Here is a 21,105-nt window from a genome sequence, read left to right on the forward strand (position 1 = left end):
AATATAAAACATGAATTCATTGGTCTAGAATGGTTCATGAAGCAAGCACTGAAGAATAAAGCAAAAATGAATCACATATACATGCGAGCCACTCGTGCTCATTCCCATCGTTGAATTGCGTCCAACCAAATTATTTTGCCTCGACTACGATTTTTCCTAATCGAGAGCGTGAGTCAGATGCTGCAATAAAATATAGAAACAAGCTCATTCTCTTGGAACAATTCTGCGCAATTGTGAGGGATGCATCTCCAATTAGGGATTTACTGCAGATCCGCTCACGCTCCGAGCAGCACAATTTCCCGAGGCAGCGAGTGTGCGCAGCGGCCGGCCACACATCGCCGCGAACGATTAAAGGGTATATAGAGACCAGTTTTTAGCGAAACAAAGAGCAAAGAGGCTGGCTCCCACGCACGTTTTGTATTCTCCGTGGCGGCCTGTCCGCTCAAATTGAAATTCACCGCCCGACGAAGAAAACGAGCAAGTTGGCACGGTGTGCGATATAAAAGTTTAATGAAATGCCTGTTTGATCACTGCGTGAAGGTCGGCCATAAGTCACACTCAGACAACTTGCGGCTGTGCAGTAATTGGAAAAAGGAAAATGAGCAGAGGAGGCTGGCTTCGGCTTGCGCTCGCTTTTTTCTTTCCTGTTTACTCGGCTGGAATAATGACTTGCGCACATCCTGAAGAATACACTCCCTTCGAAAAAGATAAAGGGTTCACATGCCTAAACCTTTGACAGTGGTATTTGCCTCCTCATTGTTTGAGCTTGAATTTGTGATTTCGAGAACCCAAAAGGGAAACAATTAAGTGATTTCCTCACGTTTAGAGAAATATTAAAAGTACTTCCAAGGCAGGAACCAAACACTTTTTAAATTAAAACGCTTTCGCATCCGCATTAAGCAATAGATGGTTCCTTTGAATTTTCCTTTTTCCTGCAGAATAAAATCGGTCACGGAATTTTCGTTTCAGTTGGAAGCAATTTTTTTCGACTAGGTGTACCTTTAAAATTCATCATTTTAGCCCGTGTCAACAAAAAATATTTGAATTTGAGGATCCCTCAGTATCTGTTAAACGTTAGGACCATTTTTCAAGTTGATTGATTTGTTCTGCTATTTGAATGAAATGAAATAAACACTCCTGTTGGTAAGGGGAGAGGCAGGTTGCTCTTTGAAAGATCGTAAAACATTGCAGTGCGGCGTATTTCACAGACACAATAGCGTGACTGGAGAGCCCTTCGGATGCGCGGTTCCTGTGACTGACTTTATAAATTCATTATCAAGATGCCGCGTAGCGATTAAAAATTACCTGCGCGCGTGGTTCAACTAAATATAAAATAGTGTAGCCAGCTAACAACGGAAAACGACGGATAATCTTCCGGTGGGACCATCAGCATGATTTTTCAAAAACTGGCTGCGCGCGACAATGGGAGAACACAACAAACGTGACATCCACTTTACACGATAGGATGCGCGGCGTGAGCATTATTCGTGTGTACCTTGTATCGCGAATTCGCCGGAATGTAGCGGTTTCGGCCAAATTCTATTTTTTCTCTTTACCCGCGATGTCAGGCACAGCGTGGCTTCTTTGGACACGATTTACATACGTTCTCATGATTCAGTTAACCTGCTTTTGCTCACAAATGATAGACTATGGCTCATTGGCCAATTTGTGACGTATTTTTACTCAATATACGCACGCCGCGTGTTCAATTCAACCCATGACCTGCAAGACACTATAATAATGTCTTCATCGTACCCAAAGGCATTTTGTGCATTACAATGCGGTACAATGTAGGAACTATCCACGATCTGAAAATCACATTCTGAAATTTTTTAAGCCGATTTCAGGTAGCCAAAACTAAATTGCGAGAAATGAATATCATCACTGATATAAACTTTTTTGAATATTGAGACCAAAGATTAATTGCATTATTGAATTTTTCAAACAAATTCAACAAATTATTTGGTTCTATTGTATAATTTAGGAAGTTGCGAAATTTGTGAAAATCAATTAAATTTTAAACTAAAAAATTTTCATAATGGTTTATAAATGTATAGATGGTTAGACATTTTTCAACGTCTACAAAAGTATATTCTTCCAACTTCTATACACATCGGGCTTGTTATTTGCTACTTGGGTGGATAACAGATAGGAGCAGAAACTGTTCTTTTTTCTCCAAGCCACACACCAAATCAAACACAAAATATCTCACCGCCGCCGAGAATGAATAATCCTGACGCTTTTCCCATAAAATTCACTGAACACTTATAATTTTCGTCTTTCAGCTTGCATCCGGTTTAGCCTAGCTTCTTTTCACGAGCAGAATGGGACATTCGTAATAAATCTCATCCTATTAGGGCTGGGCGCGTATTGTGATCAAAGAGAGCAGCCAAGGCGGTCGGTAATAACAGACAACAATAAAAGAGAATGATAAAGAACGCTCGCGCCTCCCTCACCTTCGCTTTCGGCAAGTGCACCATAATTTTGATTTACAGGGAGCTGGCGGCGGCCAAATAATAGAAATTAACTTTTTTCAGTTGTGTGGCCCGGGATTTTCAGAGTTAGTCAGCACCATTTGCTTTGATATAAAAGGCAGGCCCCTCGGAAACTTTTCAGGCCTTTTCATTTCACTTGTCAGAAAGAAACGCCTGCAATCAAGGGATTACTATGGGAAGATTTTGAGCGAGAAGAATTTGTTGCATTGGAATAGATGCTTTTTAGATGCACGTCCATCATGCAGATGAGTTTTTTATTTCCAGATTCACTGCCTGCTCAGCATGGGTGCGCGCGATCGATTTCTTACACTAGAGACCAGAGACGCTATCACAATTCTGATCGCTTTTTTACCACCATACCTCCCTTCATGTCCTATTCCAAGGTTGAATATACTTTTTAGTAAAATGTGTGCCTTTTTATCTGACTGATGCTTTTTTTCATACAATTGTGGCTCTGCGCTGAACTACCCGCCTAGTGACAGAATCATTTTGGTAGCTTACTCAGACAGAATAAGCGTTTTAAATTTTACTGGGTTAAATTTACCAATTGAATTATAACCTTTTCAGTGAAAAATGCTGGATGTGAATCAGAAAATCATCCGATATAAATGTTATAAAATCCTTTGGTATTCCTCAGAATGCTCTTTGTAGCACGAGTTAAATTTAATTTTAAAAGAGCAGATTTCAGCAGAAGTTTAAGGTGTGTTTTATACTACATAATTATTTATTAATAAAGTTTGTCTGAGAAATGTATATTGTAATTTTTACTAGCGAACTAGCAGCAAATGATTTCATCCCAGTGAAGACCTTGTGTTTCGATTTAATTTTCAGCTCAAATTAAAGTAGCATTTAAACGTTAAAATGGTTACAATTATTTATAGATGAATTCTGAAATTTATGTTAACAATTAAAATCTGATCATTTATAAAATTGATTTTCTTAGTTGTTGGCCAAGATTCTGTTGACTCTTGAATATTTTAAAGTAAAAATATTGGCATATTTTCATAAGGAAAATTTAACTCCCGCCTGCCGCCCAAATTAATTTCACCATCGAAGATTGTGTTCATTGATCTAAGAAAGAAGAAAAAAATAGAAAAGGAACCAAATTTCTAAGTGTAATACAATCAGATTTAAATTACCTATTTAGTTTTTAAATTTGTATTGGAAGAAACCTAAAACATTGCTGGAATAAATGAGGAACTTACCTAAAAGTTGGGCTGAACATGTTGAGGTAGTCTTCCTGCGAGGAGGCTGTGCGATGCGGAGAGTGCGAAGAACGACTGAGCACCAGTGTCAGCGGCGTCCCTGAATTTACCTAGGCATCAGCGAGAAGAGTCTGGCCAGCCTTCCAGAGAGGGGGAGAAGAAGTATGTGAGTGCTGCTTGTTCTCGCTGCGGCGTATTTCACGAGAGAGAAGAAGCAGGAGGTGCAGCAGACTGGATCCACAAGAGCGTCACTGTTTGCACTGTCAAATGGAAAATACACTATAAGAGAAAAGAACCCCTTCAGTCTCCTGAGGGGACTCGAATCACCACAATACTTGCATATTTAAATAATGGATCAAAGTCCTCAGGCGCTCATTTGCAATTCTGCATCACATTTCACGACGTAATTTGTGTGTAAATGCGCCACAGCTTAAACAAAAGTTCGAGTTCATCTAAAGGCGAGAGAGGGATGGGGCCTCAAGTCGCTCTTATTGCTCCTGTATGAGAACTTCTTGGGAATAATAAATTAACCTTTTGGCATGAAGCTTTTACTTAGTGCGAATGCGGAGTTTTGCTTATATTATTCATAATTCACAAGTGAAAATGCTGTCTTGGTACTTACCATTAATGCCTTTACTTATATTTCGGAAAAAATATTAGAATCACTTTCTTAAATGTGGAAAATATTACAAACAGAAAATTTAACAATTCAAAGTACCACAAAACTTTATAGTTAGTGCATATTTCATGCGCGATCAATTAAATAATTTGGTCTTGACACACTTATAAAATGGTCACTTTTCAATACTATTCTAAATAATGTTTAGAGAAAACAGGATTTTTTACTGTTCTTTACTACTAAACTAAAAATTACTTTGAATCTAAACTAATTGTAAGATGTTAAATGACTGTAAGCGAGTTCCATTTAAAACTAAAAGTAAATACCTTGTAATACTCCTATGCTATTTTAGCAGGTATAAAATTAATTTTCGCAATTAATAATGGAGTGGATAGGTAACTGAGTTGATTAGAAGAAACCAATAAGAAAAAAACTTGATACTTGTGCAATGATTAATGAGCATCTGTGGCGACGGGATATTCATTTACCTTGAATAATGAAATGACTTTGAGAAAATCTCAAAACAGAATTCAATAGAACAAAATTCATCATTGCACAAGTATTGAGTTTGGTTTCTCATTGGTTTCTTCTAATCAACTTAATTACCTATCCATTATATTATTGATTACGAAACCTCATTTTATACCTGCTAAAATAGCATCAGGGATATTCCAATCTGCGTTCGCAATATTATTTGATTGAATAGTTTTCATTTTATCTCATTTTCAATAGTAGTCAATATTCAGTGGTAGTGTAAAAATGTTTTCATTGACGTCGTCGTCTTTGTGAAATTAAGTTAAGTAGGTTTTTACCATTCGCTTTTAACAATAAACCCAGAAACGCAATAAAAGAAGGTTCGAGCAAGAAAATGATTCCTGTTCCAGTTGTCTAATATCTCGAAAGTGCATTTTATTGAAAACCACAAGATTAGACTCAATTTCGTAATTGTGTTCCAAATCTACTTCTTGACAGGCAGAAAGACAATACAAACAGGATCGAAAAATTAAGACGCCACTTGGAGAGGGACATTTATCAAGAGTAAATTTGGTGTCGATTTCCTCAAGAGAGATTCTCTCGCGCCACTTAATTCCTTAATTACTGGCACACTAATAAAAAGGAGTGCCTTCAAAAGCGCTCCAAGCATCAACATTAAGTATAGTAGAAGTAAGGAATGATGCAAGTGAAATTTTGTGAAGATATATTTTACATTTTATTGATAGTTTGGCGATTTTAACAAATTCCAGATGATGGTTGTTTGGTTTTACAACAAAGTGCACTAACTGGATGAAGCAAGATTGGTTGGCATCAGGCGCAGTTATTGCCCCAAGTGAGGCGGAGAACGTGGTCTGCCTTTCTTGAAGTTGGTTTAATGAAGCCCAAGAACTGCATGTCCGCAATGGACTGTGTGAATCGAGCTCTGTTAATTAGTTAAGGAAATACCACTCTGAAATGTACTATTTATATATTTACATATTATGTAATTTTTCTTTTAAAAATATTTCATTTCTATACATTGCAAAATATTTTGTTGCTCGATGTTTTTGAAAATTCATATTTAACAATTTGATCTCAAATTAAAATGTTGGATGGAATCTGAATGCTTTCTTGGAATCAAGCCGGGGACAGAATCTAAAATATTGCGTTGAATGATATAAAAGCTAAATTTCTAATATTTGTCTTTTCAATTTGGCTGATGTGTATTAATGGGTCAATCAAATTCACAAACTTGAATAATTTTGCAGATACTGAAAAGACTGTCAAAATTTATGAAACACAACTTGGGCTTATAGTAATGTTGTATTTGAAAAGAACCCCCCCCCCCCCAATTATTTGCAATGTAAAGAAATGATTAATTGTCTTTGTTATTTGTTTGCATGTACGGAATAAATTAATCAACCCACATTCAATTATTGGTGAGACAAAGTTGAGAAAGTGGCATTTTACGAGAGCAAGGTTGATTGCTTTCTATGCCAAATAGATAAATTAGAATTTACTTTTGAGGTATTACCTTACATCAACCCAGATGGAATTGCAAATATTTTTCTATTTTCTTTTCTTTGTCACATCTTTCAAATCAAACTACTGGTAAGGAGTTCGTTCCATAAATTCCCTTAGGAATAAATTTGGTAAATTTACTCCAATTTAAATAACTTAAAATTTATCTTCAATGAGTGATCAAGATTTGATATTTTTTTAAATATCAAGGATAAATGCGTTTTGAAAATGGTTAAAAATTGAAAAGTTAATTTTATATTTTTTGGCTGACTAGAATTGCGAAGATTGAAAAGGATACTGTGTTTCAGTGCTGACAGAAGAGTCTTCTTCCTCTTTAGCATTCCGCTCAACAATCAGGTTGAAAGACTGAAAATAAATTTGAATCAGTATTCATGATATTTTGCGGGAAAAATCATAATACCTGGAGCCAATCGTACAAGTTGATGTGCTTCATGAATTCCAAGTGCAGATGATACGAGATGCACACGTCTGGGAATGAAGTACTAATCCCCTCTTCGTACTTTTGCTCACAGCATTTGCACTACAAAATAAGCCTCAGTGAATGCCGATATATATAATGTTTTGATATGCCTACTTTTAAGTAGTGATGAGGGTTGAAAAGCGCCTTGTTCAGGGCCAGTCTCGAGTTACCCATCAGTTCTTTCTTTGCCAGCTCCAGATCGTCAAACAACATGAGCTCATGCAATGGCATTTCTCTCGGAGGCCTCAGCAGAGACCTGAACATTTTGTCCACCAATTCCAAAGCTTCATTTCGAACCAGTTCAAACTTGTTTTGCACTGGCGAAGACTTTGAGAGCTCTTTCAGTTGCTGCTCAAAAAGAAGTTAATTTTCCATTTCCTTTATATCTTAATTTTAAATTTTACTTGCTGCAATTCAGTCCTACTGAGGCCAGAGAGATCTGCAGATTTACTTTGCTTCTTTGGAGAGCAGGAAGCACTTCGCTGACCGGTAAATATCCGCTTTAGCTTAGCGTTCACAGTAGTGATGTCGGCAATCCACTCATTAAGACCCGCCAGTTCATTGCTGGCACCTAAACACAATAAACACAAACAATCTTGATGTTACAAATTGTTTACAATACAGTATGAATATTTAGAAAATTTTGACTTTCCCCCCTGTCCGTGGTAGGCTTGCCTGGATTTGCCAAAAATTGGAATCAGTCATCAGGGAATGCCCCAACAGAAGATTATGGAATACCTGATAAAAAGCTACATAAATTGCGAAACGCCTGTTAAGGACCAGGAAATGTCAAAAACTGTTATGCCTAAAAATTTACGAGAGGATATTAAACATGTGATGCCCTCTAGCTTGTCTGTTTTTTAACCTCTGCTCAGCACATCCCGTGGGCTTTGAGTGGCCGCAGAGGAGTTTGGGCCCAATGTGTACATCTTGTCGCCTCCTCACACCAAGGTCTTTTATTGAATGGCAGACATTTTGTGTCCCTAAAGACACTGGAATGGTGCGAAAACCAGCAATTATCGAGTTGGCGCCCATGGAGCTATTTGAGCATTTCCAGTCATTTAACTAACCATCTTTTGCCATCTCTGACATTGGGCAGCCAGTATTAGATCCCCGAAATGCTCAAATAACTTCTGAGGATGCCTTAACAATGCGAGCCATGTAGCGGCATGTTTTTAATTAAAAAAATTCAAAATTTATTTTAAAGGATAGAACCCCCTCTAAAATATTTAGAAATTGGGATGGGAGGTCTTAATGTATCTCTCATCAGTCTACTGCTGTTCATTTTATGTTTCCTCTAGAAATATGGGACCCTGCCCAATGATTCAAGTCTTTTTTTAAAACATACAATATTAAATCATCTATTTTTTCAGATTTAAGTCAGCAAATACCACAACCATAGACATTTTATCTGCAGATTTGAGATTGTTATATTCATTTTTTTTGTGGTGCTGACTAGTTTTTTTTTTTTAATATTTTCCTTTTCCTTTTCTCTGAATTCTCTAGCAATGCATTATCTGAGTAAAGCGCAAAAAAAATTCTCAAAATATGCTTTAAGACGTTCCATTTTCAGTCTAAACCAGGGATAACTAATTGTAAGTGAACAATAGCATAATACTGTGTACTTCCGGCTCTACTTGGATTTCCCACTTGTCTGCTATTTACAACCACCAGAGCTTTGTTTTAGGTGGCATAAATTGATAAAAAACATTGTTAGTATTATCACTTATTTTCGCAAAAACAGGCAAACATTTAATGCAATTAAAAATTAGAAAAACTGGATTACCTCTTAAATTTAACTAATAATAGCTGCTGGTAGCGCAAAAAATTAAAATATTACAATATCACTCGCTTATTGTATCTTTATCATAAATTACCTTCTAAAATGAGTAGCATTCTGTCTAGTTGTTCTTCCAGCTCTGTCCCAGATAAGTGCTTCCACAAACTAGCGCATTTCAAGTATTCTGGCATTTCCCAGATCTTCTTAGAAACAGCTTCAAAGTATAAATCGCTAACCTGCATTAACATTTTTTCTAGAAGGTCATGAAATATTTATAGCAAGTGTTATACTTGTCGGCCAAGCGGATGTTGCGGCAGAGATGCGGTCATTTCATGCAAACACTTGAGGCCAACAAGAAAATAATCAAAATGGTCAAGCAGTTCGTTTTCCAGTCTTTTGATTGTTTCCTAAAATTCAACGTTAATTGCAGACGCCAAATCAATTACAATAAATACTTTGATGTGGTCGTCATTGGTAAGCAAATCCAACTTTTCTTGCCCTCGGTGTTGCTCGACAAAGAGGCGGAATGATTTCAGCTTTGGTACAATTGACTTTGCGACATCTTTGCTTGTCATTAAATCAACTGTTAAGTCCTCCTTGCAGTAAACAGCAAAAACACCTCTATTGACGAAATGATTGAGCATGCAGAACTAAACACAATAAGTCAGTAAATAATTTCTTATGTTATTCCCTGCCCCTGTTACCTTGAACTTTTGTAGAAAACTCTGTATCGAAAAATCATAGAAAAGGAAAATGTCTGTGAGCATTTTAAACACAGTCCCGCCAATGCGAAAAAGGCACTTTGATGACAAGATGACCTGATTTCAAAATGGAGCAATGTAAATGATCATTGAATTGAGTGAAGAATTAAAGTTATTACCTCATTAATGAGGTGGCTTAAGAAGTCTTTGGAATTTTTAGTGGCAAACGTTTCCATCGCCAATCTGGACATAATTCTGTGAGGAAGGGCACTGTGCACTGTCGTTTCAGTTGTCGCCACTCCAAACACAAGAGCCACAGGAACTTCACTCTTGTACTCGCTATTGGAAGTGATTAAAAATTAATTTTAACTGAGGAGAAAAATCACGGTTAACATACACAATACACAGAATTAACTTTACAAGCTTATAATACGGAATGGATTAGAAAAGATCCCAATGCGAGACTCTAGGAAAAGACATAAATACACATACAGTTGTGTGAGTTGTAAATCTATGGCTAGAAAATTTGATTGGCATGATTTTTCAGTAAGTTTAACTAATTTTAAGCTAAGGAAAACGTTGCTAATTTGCTGTAATACAAATTTAAAGACAAGATTCTCTACCCACCTAGCTAAGTAAATAAAGTCTTCAACAACAGTGGGAGTGAAAGCTTCAAAGTCTGTCAGGACCACAACGATTGGCTTATCACTTCCTTGGTTCTTGTACCACAAGGAAATTTCACTGAAAGTACACTTAGTGGCTCTCTTTCTCAGATGAGGAGTCTCGATGTCATCAGAGTCTTCAGCTGACTCGATTTCCTGTAACAAACCATTCATATAGATAGAGCTAATAATAGATTTCAGTAGAAACCATTTCAGAGTCTCCAAACTGGCACTGGTTCAGTATTTGACCAAATAGATGCCTAGCAGTAGAACAGGTTCGAGAGGAAAGCAGAACCACATGTGGAGAAATATCCTCGATCAGCTTCTTCTCGACTGCTTCAAAAATTACTGCATGGTCGGGAAGGTTTATTCCTAAATTAAAGAAGTTCAATGACGAGTTTTTATTGAAAAGGTATTAAATAACCTGTCAAAACAACAGCCGTGGGAATCTCGTTTATAGCAGTGGAAGATGTTCTTCCTAAAAATACTGACACGTTTTCCAGCAGCTGAGCGAACATATCGGTGTATAAGTTCTAAAAGCAAATAGATACATAAATGATTATTTATTTAGTTCATGTTAACTGACAGTTCAAAATAATTGACTCTTGCCTGCACTTGGTCTTCTAAAGATATTAGTACACATTTGTACGCTTGGTACCAAGTTTCTTGAGAGTATCCTACGCTCTCTTCATCCCAAGTTTTCCGAATTTTCCTTGGGGAACTTTTGTTTGGTGAGCGACTTTTTCTGCCTTTGCCTCTCTTTCCTCTATACACGAACACACCCTACGATTTAGAAAATAATCAATAACATAAGCTTATCGTTTCCTATTATTTATGTATTTTTCAATTTGCTTTCGCATAATCCTAAAATAAAACTCACCGTTGACATAGAGGAAGTTTCCATGATGTAAAGTTGTCGTGACACGACTCGGCCTGATTTGCCCCAACAATATTTATAACAGAAATCTCTTTAAAGGAGGACCAGAAAATATGATATCACGAAAAATGTACAGTCTTTGAAGCTAATCAATAAAAAATAAATTTTATCCGGTGTAAACAAATACAAAGAAAAGTTCAAAATAAAAATTGGCAGCGGCGGCACTCACTTCACCGAGCTCTGTTTGTGTTTGTCGGCTTTGCCGCGTATTTGAGGAGTGAGGAGACAAAACATATGATTTGGAGGTCGCGAAAGGGGCGTATCCTCGGCAAAGGACCGCGAGGCGCGATATCTCCACGCTGAACAAGCTACAGGCAATGACCGATGAACGATGAATATAATATTATGGCAAAGGTTTTTTTAGTACAATGACAAGGGTTATTGACCTAAATAAATGCCGCCTATCGTCAACTTTTCTAGATTCAAAAGTGATTTTATTGCGGATCAGCAGAGCAACTATGCTCCACACCTCCCCACATTCAGAACATCAGATTATCATTATTTTCACAGAATATCTCAATGTTAATCGGAATTGTTGGCTTGAATTTATGGGATAATAACTCCACTTTTTTTAAAGTGCTCGATCGTCTTACTCAAGTTCAATTTATAGCAGAAATTAAAATTGTGGTTATAATTAACTGTAAGTTAAAACCATCAACAATTAGGATCAATTTTTATAAATAATTATTATGGAGCACTACTTATCCCTATCACCACATAATTATATGTATAGCGCAAACGGAACACATATTAGTCACATTTTAATATTGACTGACCCGCGTGGATTATTAAAGCATAATTAAAACCACAAGACCACAAGAATTTAACTATCAGGGCTAGGCATGGGTATTAGGCGGTTTTTGCGGATCCATTTTTTTGCGTTTTTTTAGTTTCCCGCATTTTTGGTATCCGTGAAAAATATTACATTCAAAAAATGTAAACAAAAAAAAACTCAAAAACACAACAGTACCCATTCCCTCTCCATTTTTAGGGCATTGAATTAGTTCATTATATAACCATAACTACCACAAGGTGCAAAAAAAACCGCACAAAACTGGTAAATACAGCAAAAAACACACTGCACTGCAAGTTTGGGAATCTCCCCGGGAGATACCCAGCCCTGATAATTACAAATAAAGCGCGCAATAAAAATACACTTCATAAAAACCAACTTAAGAGTGCATATAATAATAATATACCAAGAAGTAGTACAAATTTGTAATGTACACACACACACACACACACACACACACACACACACACATATATATATATATATATATATATATATATATATATATATATATATATATATATTGTAGATTGTCCTACCAGTCGCTCTCTTTACAGAAAAGGAGCTCATTAAAAATATGAAACATCCTATGTTTTTTATATTACGTTTGGTCGCTATTTTCCTTATCGCAATCTACAACTATAGTTGTTACAAAATAAACTTTTTGCGGCCTTGCTTATAAAATACAGACCACCACTTCCGCTGGTTGGTGATAAATAGTCGAGATTCACAAATATAAATAGCAGGCCTGGTTATGAGTGTCTCGCAGAGAGCTGAATAAATTGCAATTGCCCTGGTCCCGTGGAAAAAATGTCCTCAAGTAATGATGTCGGCAGCACTGAGCTGGAAAATACTGATGGCGCAGTTTTGTTGGCTCTTGGACACAGGGAGCAACCTAGTGTATCTGTACCTCCGTTAGAAGTGTTAGCACAATTTCACCCAAACACTCACAAGGCCGCAGAGGAAGCTGCCAAAAAGAGTTTCTCACGACCTGCAGCACTGCACCGACAAACAAGTGGTCTTTGGGGATTGGAAAGGTATTAAAATGGATCAATTATTTAACTTTTAATATTTCTAGCACATTTTCTGGAGACCTAAGATCAAATTTTTATTTTATTTCTTATTATGTTGTGACATAAACCATATTTTTTTAGATTCACAAAAAATATTTAAATTTTCACAACAATACAAATATGTGCTTTCAGCTTTGACCCGTTTCAACAGTACAAGGTAAAAAATTAAAGATTTTGCTGTGAATTACTTGAACGACAAAGTAACTTTTAAAGGTGAACAACGAACAATGCGTGGAATTGACAGTAGTTGTTTTAAACGGCGAGAAAATCACAAAAGGCTGGTTTAGTGATCTCGGTAATCTTGACTGTTCGAATATTTGGAGATAAATTTAAATCATTTCAATTTTTTCCAGTTGACAAGCCTGATCCGTATGTGAGACTTGATATAAGAGGTATCGCAAACGGCAGAAAGCAAACCAGTTATATCGAAAACTCCAAAAACCCCGAGTGGAATCAGAAGTTCAAATTCAGACTTCCTGGTGCCTCGTGTGGCAAGCGCTTCAAATTAGGTTATTTTATTCGAAATTTTAAACAAAATTAATTTAATGTTTAATTGTTTATTCCTTTGCAGACCTCCGTCTAATGGATTCGGACGTGCTGATTGACGATAAAATTGGGAAATGTTCAATTGATTTAAGCTCGCTTAAATTGGCCTACGGAGAGGCACAAAATGTACAAGCGAAATTTGGAAATGTAATCGAAATGTTGTTATTGCTGAGAATCAATAATTTATAATTTAAATTTGAACAGGGGTCCATTATAAATCTCAGCATCAAAAAGGAGCTAAAGTAATTTTAATTTTTAATATAATGGATTTTACTAAAACAAAAATAAAACCAATTATAGCGATCAAGAGCCCGACCTGCGCTACAGCTTAGCTTTGTGCGATGATGAAAAATCGTTTGTTTCAAAACGAAGGGAAGTGGTGTACAATGCGGTTCGCCAACTGATCGGTGAAGTCGATGGACCCGACAACATTCAAAATGCATGATAGATTTCCCTGTTTAGGCATTCAAATTTTAAATGTCCTATTCGAAACAAAAGGTTCCGGTCATCGGAGTTCTGGGGTCTGGAGGTGGAATCAGGGCAATGGTTGGTTTCAGCGGAGCATACACAGCGCTGCATGACTTGGGAATTCTGGACTGCGTAACATTTGCTGCCGCCCTTTCTGGATCAACTTGGTAAAAATAGTGCAAAGAATATATCATTAAATGCAATTGGCAATTGATTTGAGGTTAGATTGAAATCAAACATTTTCCCAGGTACTTGTCCTTTTTGTACTCGCATCCCGATTTCCCCAAAAATCCTCCAGGGGCTTTTAAAGAAGAACTACAAGAAGTAGCCAGCAAGGGTTGGGGACTGACTTTGGCCAAAGGATTGGTGGTGTATCTGTGGAAGCTACGCCAAAAGGTTTTACATTTTTTCTAAAACTTCGATATTGAGTATTTTAATGATTTAATCCCAAAAGTACAAGTCAGGCCAGCCGATTTCCCTAACTGATATCTTTGGCCACATACTTGGTGATATGATATTGAAGGATCGCAAAAATAGCAAATTGTCAACTCAGAGGAGAGTCGTCCACGAAGGAAAAGCTCCTCTTCCGCTTTACACGTGTTTGAACGTGAAAAATAATGTGCCAGCAAACGTTTACCAAGTATGCATGATGATTAAATTTAATATATTGCACCCTCATTATTGATTTGCGTTTCTAGGAGTGGGTAGAGTTCAGTCCGTATGAGATCGGAATTCCTAAGTACGGCGCTTTCGTGGACACAGAATTTTTCGGATCCAAATTCTACTTGGGACAGATCGTTCGAAACTATCCTGAGCTTCCACTGCATTACTTACAGGTAATCGTAGCCTAAAGTAATGAAATGTAAATCTATGGAATGAAAAATTATGATTTTGGAAAATTGTAAGGATTTAATCTACGCATATATATGAAAATAGAAATTTGACTGTTTATGCCAGTTTTGAAAGAATTTGAAAAAAATCAACAACCTAGAGTTGAATCAGTTCTATAATAATTATGTTTGAATATTTTTATTTATCATAACTTACCTTCTTTAATCAAAACGAAATTTTATGGTCCCATCTCATAGATTTTTATTTTCCTATATCATCTTTTGCATAAATAATTTATTTAAAGATATCAAAATAATGTTTCTTTGCAGGGCGTTTGGGGTAGTGGATTCAGCATCCTTTTGAAGCGCTTTTTCTCCTCGTGGGAAGAATTAAAAAAATCAGTAACTTCTCCACCTCAAGGAACACCTGAAACTATAGAAATCGATGGATTTACATTCAACAGTTAACTTGAAATTACACAAAGATAATTTGCTGCAAAGTTTGAGTTTCACTTTCAGGGTCTCAACTATTCAGCGATGATGACTATCAGCAGGATGACAGTTCCGATTCAGACATTGATTTGAGTCATGATGACGATGAAATTTCGGCTTCGGGAGAAGGTGCAGAAGATTCAATCAGACTGGATAATTCTCTAAATCCATTGAGAAAGAGAGGGTTCCTCAAATTCTTGAAGTTCTCCTTGAAATCTCTGTTGGCGGATAGCAACCTCCTGGAGCAACGAAGCAAACGCGCAGGGTTGGTATTCAACCCTTTAAGAGGACTGACAACTCAACAATGCTTCCCCATGTCTCCTTTATCGCCCACAAATGCTGATGATGGTGGATATATTTGTCTATTAATTCTAGTTCAAGATTATAATTATTTTTCGATATTACTATAGCTATCGACTTCAAGGGATTTTACGAGCAGACAAAGAGTTCGGCGAAAAGAATGCTCATTGTGGACGCCGGGCTAAATATCAACATCCCGTTTCCGGCACTCCTGCGGCCGCAGAGAGGTGTGGACATGTACCTGAGTTTCGATTTCACTAACCGCGACAGTGATAGCACTCCTCCCTTCAAGGTATTGCTAACTGACCTAGAAAATTATCTTTATATTTACCCCAAATGAATTTTTAGGAGTTGAAACTCAGCGAGCAATGGGCACGTCTGAACCACCTACCCTTTCCGCCGGTGGCTGAATTGGCGACTGCGTACGAAAAGGAGGAGATGCGCGAGTTTTACCTGTTTGAGGACGAGACCGACCCCCTCTGCCCGTCAATCCTGCACTTTGTGTTGTGCAACAACCAATTTAGACGCTGCAAGGCTCCAGGCAATCAATCTAATTTGGATCTTTAGAAAGAGTACTAATCAAAAGCGGTTGTTCAGGCGTCCCCAGGAGCACGGAAAGCGAGACTAAATTCGCAGACTTCGCAATCTTCGACGACCCTGACGAGGTGTACTCGACTTTTAATTTCTGCTACACTGCCGAACAGTTCAACCGACTGCACGAGCTAATGGAATTCAACGTGCGACTCGCTTTGCCGGATATTAAGCAGCAAATCAAATTGGCTGTTGACAGGAAGAAAAAGTCACGAGAATCGGTACTGGGCCTAGCCTCCGATCTGATTAGTGGCGATTGTCGATACAATAATAATTGTGAAAGCACAGTTGGCGAACCACAACCGCTGTTCACCAGTCACTTGCATTTTGGACCGCTGAAAGTGGACAAAAAATTATAATGCCGCTGTATATGTGGCGCCAAACCGCATAAACCGGGAAAACAAGAACACATTTACGACCAAACTCTTGAAAAAAGAGCAGTATTTAAGTCGTTTTAAAGTTAGCAAATTTAAAGTACTTTCATTTATTTTATGGGTTCCATGCAATTGCTTGTAGAGTTAAGCAACCAATAAAAAGCTTAGTTTTATGGTTCAAAAGGCATTTGCTTAAAATTTTGAAACTCACTAAAATAAGCTAAGAATTATGAGTAGGGCACAACCTATACTCTCTCATCTCAAACGACGGGAAATGCGGTCGTTTAAATCACCAACGCTCATCGATCCAAATTTTATTATCCTGCCCGCAATTGCAACGAAATTTCTCTTCAAAAGGTGTCGATTGCCACAAGGCTTTTCTGCGAGCGATCTGAAGTCACGTTTCCCGCGAGAGTTCATTACGCCCGTGATTAATAGTTTTATGGTGCTGAGTCTAGATTGGCCCTTTTGATTGGCTTCCGATGAAATAATATCAGCAGCAGCGTGCTTTTACCATCTGATCAATGCCTCTAGCGGCTGATTCGTGCGAAAGTGAATGAGCAATGATACCAAAAGTGCCCACTACTGCCGAGGGAATGACTTTTGTAGCCCTTTTATTTCTACCAATTCACTTTCGTGTGAAGCTGTGCTGAATGCTGAATGATTATGTTACTTTTTATCCAACCCGGATTTACACAAACCATCTTTTATAATAATATTGCATTTAAATATATTTTTCCTGCTGTCACACTGTATGTTTTGTAATAAATGATTAATTTAGTTAAATAATTTAGAAATTTAATTTATTTAAAAATTAATGCACCCAAAATAATAGTTTAATTTAGATCAATTAATTAAATACTCACATATCCTTTTGAGTAGAGGCTTTTTTACTAAATACAAGTAATATGAAAAGTAAAGCAATATTACGAAATCAGAATACTCAGTTTTTCTTTACCCTTCAATTATCATAACATAGATTTTAAAACTCACCGAATAATCCGAATATGCTACAGAAATGTATCTATAAGTGTCATCGTTAATCGCGCGCAAGAATTCCTGATGTTCCTTTTTTTCGGAATATTGCCCAGCAGCCCAAATTTCCCGAAATATTAAGTGACACTTTTCGGGAAAATATATAATGTCTTGGATATGTTGTGCTATAACACACATCATCTTAAGTTAACTGTATTATAACTTGAAATAATCATTTTTACAGTCAATAGGCCATAGGGCATCTAGCTAAAAAAAACAGAACCTATGCTTTAAAGTTTTAGTTAACAAACCTGATTCAAATTTGTGTTCTTATTATGTTATATCTTCAAGACAGAAAAATTGCAACTCTTTTATCTTTAATTTTTAGCAATGTCATCAAAAAATAAATAAAAGTTCATGATACTGCACTGCATTCAAGTCATCCAAAATAATCCTAATGATAATTATGCTCTGGCCCCATGTTTGGCAAAAATGACTATGCAATATTTAGTTAATTTAGGCGCCATTAATAAGTTGATTAAGTAGACCATACCAAGCAAGAAGACCATTTCAAAAAAAATAAACAAGTTGTGCGGTTGATATCACTTTCATTCGCATTATTTTCTTGGCTCGCGTATGAGATCATGAGATCATCCTGAACATCAATGAGAGAGAAAACAAGAAATCACGCAGACTCACTCATACACACGAAAGCTAGTCTCCTGCTCGCAACTCACTCTGCTCTAATTATAAATTTCTCTCATTGTTGGTTCGCTAGCACGACTAGTAGTATAACGCGTGATTATGCACAGATATATGGAGCACGCTTACATTTACGATATTTTTTTAATTATAGAATGGCTCTGCGTGGTCACGACCGGCATGGCAGCAGCTATTTTTCGAAACCCGTCGAATCACTTTTTTTCTGCGATAAAAGTAGTTTTCACCGACTTCCTTCCTTTCCTCGCAAGATGACCGCCTGTATAATAATCTCTTGCTATTTTAATGCAAAGTGAGAGGGAGTTATAGCTTTACAGCGGGAGCAATTTTTTTTATTTCGGAACACCACACCTCTCTCGAGCTGCTGTGCCCGCCGGAGAGGCGAGCAAAAAGACTCGCACGGCCAAGGTATAAAAGCCTGCATGGCTCTTCCACAATCATTCGACTCTCGATCGACTAACTTTCAGCACTCGCAGTCATGTCCGTTTTTAAGGTGAAAATCCGCAACAAAATCTCTCTTTTGAGTGCCAACTCAAAAGAAAGCTAATTCTGATACTATCATGGAATTTGTTCACTCGGCAGGTTGTCGTCCTCTTTGCGGTCCTGGTCGCCGCCGTCGCTGCCCAGGAAGGCTACGGACACCATGAAGATTACCACGTAAGTTCAACTCAACTCTATCCTATTTATATTTTCGGTTTTGGCTTGAATATTACTTTTATTCAAATTCAAATTTGACGTTTATTTTAACCTATTCAAACAAGCTTAAACAATAATTACCATTTTTTTACCAAAATATATTAACACAATCCCATATTTAAAAAATCAAACGAAATATTAAAATTTTAAACGTCGAGAAGGCGCCATCTAGTGGATAAATCAGTGAATTAGATTTAAAACTTTCCCGTCACTTTTACCACATTACTTGCCGCCAACATTCAACGGCTCCGACAAATGCACTAATTGGAGCTATATATCCTTTTTAGGCCCACCCCCAGTACAAGTTTGAATATGGAGTTCACGACTCGCACACCCACGACATCAAGCAACAGAGCGAGCAACGCGACGGCCACCACACTGACTCTGAATACCAGGTGCTGGAGGCCGACGGCAAGAACACCCGCCACGTGAAAATCACCGTTGACTCTCAGCCCATCCATGGACACCACGGTTGATCTAGCAAATACGTTCCTGCAGCACAAGTCTTGATATAATCGATAAGACACCCACCCTAAATGTTAAGTTTGATACAATGATGTGATTTCTTTTTTCTAAAATAAAGATTTTTGTACAAGAAAACTTGAGTTGAAACATTTAATTGAAAATGAACATAAACTTATGCAAGAGGGTTATGCAAAACTGCATGGGAATAGAATAGGACGTAATTATTTCGCAGGCAGCTCGGCGTGTAAATATTTAATGTTCGTGGTGACATTTGACACGCATACTTCCACCCTTCGCTTTGCGGCCCTTCCGAGCAAAGCAGATAGGCTCGTTTCACCAACAACAATTAGCGCTAATGGACCGGATGGCGAGGGTGCTTAGTTAGTTGGCTTATAAATAAAACACTCGCCGGCCAGCCCTTTTGCTCAACTGCTCATTATTCCAGAAAGTTGAGGGCCCACCAGCTGTAGTTGAAATTCGATAGATTGGAAAGAAAGTGAAACCGACCGCAATTTGTGGCAAGGATGGAGAACATCGCAGAAAATGAGAGTTTGCAGCTCAATTGATGACACTTCAGATTTTTAGGGACTGCGCCTCTGCTCTTTTTCTTCCCCCGTAGATCAAAGGCAGATTGCAGGCAACAGCTAGGGGCAATTATTCAGGCAGCAACCGCAAGAGAAACAAAGTGAACGAGATCGAGAGAGGTACGCGAAAGCCACAAAACGCTGGACAGAACAGAGGCCCTTATTATTTACATGCTCCTCTGCACACGGGTAACGAGAATCGCAAATAAGGCTGAGTGCACACCACTGCGAAAAAAGGACAGTGGGTGTCCGTGAAAAACAGACAAATTGCGAAACTCGAGAACCATTATTTTTACCTTTGGCTCAGCAGATAACATACAAAGAAAAAAAATGTGATCGCTGCAGAGTGAAAAATAAACTTTTCACATTTATATAGTAAAAATAATTTACATATATGCAAAATAGACTTTATAACTAAATATCCGCACAAATGAAACAAAACATACGTTTCAATTTCAGTAACAAACCCACTGAACATTTTCTGTATATTTTCATATTTTCACGTCTATCTTGTTTCATATATATATATATATACATACATATATTTTGTTTCTTGTCAATAATAAATAATAAGGCTCTTAATTTATAACAGTTTCATATATTAATCTGTGTATTTATAGCCTCCTAATAATTTGTTAATCAGGTTAATCAACTCTCAACGACACGTTTCGAGTAATTAATTTATAATTAGCAGAGCCGAGCGTTGGCCAATAAATCTATAGAGGAGGGAATCTCTTAATAAGCCGCATCCTCGTGTTCCTGTTATTTGCTCGTCCACTAATCCGAGGTTCCAACCGTCGTAGCTAATACTGTGCCGCAGCGTACAAATAATCCGCATGCAGCACGGCGACACAAGTCCACATTGATACAACATAAATCAATTCCCTCGAGATCTTCTTTCGACGTCGATATAATTGGACTTGCCAGCAGCAACAAAGGCTTCCTGCGAATTGTGTTTCACCCATCTTAAATAATCCGAATCGCCTTAACTTTTCTTTTCACCGCCAGATCGAAACCCACAGCATGAACAGGATGAGAGTAATTTTTCCTTTCATCCTTTTATATCCAAAAAATCGTGGACTCTTTTACGTCGCAAAAATTGGCAAATTACCGGATTGAATCATTGATTAATGCGCATGTTAAGGGCATTTTTTAAAGGAATAATTCTTTATTACTGTCAAAAGGTTTTGGCGTCTGGAAATAACACAATTTAGATAATATGCATGTTCTACAATAAATTCACGTAAAAAATACAGTTTAATTAATGTAAATTTATAAGGTTTCAAATATTCACTCTACAGTTTTTATCGATTTCACCCAGCA

At 37.4% G+C, this 21,105-nt stretch overlaps 4 protein-coding genes across 5 annotated transcripts in view; 2 read left to right on the plus strand and 2 right to left on the minus strand.

Annotated features, from left to right (window-relative positions):
• Positions 1 to 3,836, minus strand: part of LOC135939321 (uncharacterized) — a 28,815-nt gene extending 24,979 nt beyond the window's left edge. The window contains exon 1 of the mRNA XM_065483632.1: positions 3,701 to 3,836. Coding sequence (XP_065339704.1) covers positions 3,701 to 3,720 — 20 coding nt within the window. The 5' untranslated portion in view covers positions 3,721 to 3,836. The remainder of the gene's footprint in view (positions 1 to 3,700) is intronic.
• A 2-nt stretch (positions 3,837 to 3,838) lies between these two features.
• On the minus strand, positions 3,839 to 10,991 carry Orc3 (origin recognition complex subunit 3). 2 transcript variants are annotated; one of them, XM_065483631.1, is made up of 16 exons: positions 10,819 to 10,991; positions 10,548 to 10,721; positions 10,363 to 10,471; positions 10,147 to 10,310; positions 9,904 to 10,094; positions 9,456 to 9,615; positions 9,280 to 9,393; positions 9,031 to 9,225; positions 8,866 to 8,982; positions 8,673 to 8,811; positions 7,200 to 7,366; positions 6,910 to 7,143; positions 6,736 to 6,855; positions 6,613 to 6,680; positions 5,601 to 5,736; positions 3,839 to 3,960 (listed from the first exon to the last, which is right to left on the minus strand). In XM_065483631.1, exons 1-15 carry the CDS (start codon positions 10,840 to 10,842, stop codon positions 5,625 to 5,627), a joined length of 2,088 nt encoding a protein of 695 aa, XP_065339703.1. In that variant the 5' UTR covers positions 10,843 to 10,991; the 3' UTR covers positions 3,839 to 3,960; positions 5,601 to 5,624. The 2 variants fall into 2 exon arrangements, with proteins under 2 accessions (XP_065339703.1, XP_065339702.1); XM_065483630.1 differs by lacking the exon at positions 3,839 to 3,960 and having other exon boundaries at positions 5,493 to 5,736; positions 10,819 to 10,990.
• Positions 10,992 to 12,421: 1,430 nt separating this feature from the next.
• On the plus strand, positions 12,422 to 17,131 carry LOC135939948 (cytosolic phospholipase A2-like). The gene is made up of 16 exons (XM_065484574.1): positions 12,422 to 12,705; positions 12,874 to 12,898; positions 12,955 to 13,036; positions 13,095 to 13,250; positions 13,313 to 13,434; positions 13,492 to 13,529; positions 13,588 to 13,726; positions 13,786 to 13,922; positions 14,004 to 14,151; positions 14,210 to 14,395; positions 14,454 to 14,591; positions 14,916 to 15,048; positions 15,105 to 15,425; positions 15,488 to 15,669; positions 15,726 to 15,918; positions 15,975 to 17,131. The coding sequence occupies exons 1-16, from the start codon at positions 12,479 to 12,481 to the stop codon at positions 16,325 to 16,327; spliced, it is 2,580 nt and encodes an 859-aa protein (XP_065340646.1). The 5' UTR covers positions 12,422 to 12,478; the 3' UTR covers positions 16,328 to 17,131.
• Positions 17,132 to 18,398: 1,267 nt separating this feature from the next.
• Positions 18,399 to 19,333, plus strand: LOC135939296 (cuticle protein 19-like). Its single transcript, XM_065483598.1, has 3 exons — positions 18,399 to 18,530; positions 18,620 to 18,694; positions 19,021 to 19,333. Exons 1-3 carry the CDS (start codon positions 18,516 to 18,518, stop codon positions 19,207 to 19,209), a joined length of 279 nt encoding a protein of 92 aa, XP_065339670.1. The 5' UTR covers positions 18,399 to 18,515; the 3' UTR covers positions 19,210 to 19,333.
• Positions 19,334 to 21,105: the final 1,772 nt, after the last annotated feature.

This window comes from Cloeon dipterum, chromosome 3, assembly GCF_949628265.1.
Source record: "Cloeon dipterum chromosome 3, ieCloDipt1.1, whole genome shotgun sequence".
Taxonomy (NCBI): domain Eukaryota; kingdom Metazoa; phylum Arthropoda; class Insecta; order Ephemeroptera; family Baetidae; genus Cloeon; species Cloeon dipterum.

Bases quoted from the DNA above. Each gene is read 5' to 3' on its own strand.
- Orc3 (XM_065483631.1), bottom strand. From the start codon at position 10,842: ATGGAAACTTCCTCTATGTCAACG. The intron at 9,616-9,903 runs GTGGGTAGAGAA...CACTTCCAATAG, and splicing joins GACTTTATTTACTTAGCTAG to CGAGTACAAGAGTGAAGTTC. The intron at 8,983-9,030 runs GTATTTATTGTA...GTTGAATTTTAG, and splicing joins CCAATGACGACCACATCAAA to GAAACAATCAAAAGACTGGA.
- LOC135939948 (XM_065484574.1), top strand. From the start codon at position 12,479: ATGTCCTCAAGTAATGATGTCGGCAGCACTGAGCTGGAAAATACTGAT. The intron at 13,037-13,094 runs GTAATCTTGACT...AATTTTTTCCAG, and splicing joins AGGCTGGTTTAGTGATCTCG to TTGACAAGCCTGATCCGTAT. The intron at 14,396-14,453 runs GTATGCATGATG...TTGCGTTTCTAG, and splicing joins TGCCAGCAAACGTTTACCAA to GAGTGGGTAGAGTTCAGTCC.
- LOC135939296 (XM_065483598.1), top strand. The intron at 18,695-19,020 runs GTAAGTTCAACT...TATCCTTTTTAG, and splicing joins GACACCATGAAGATTACCAC to GCCCACCCCCAGTACAAGTT.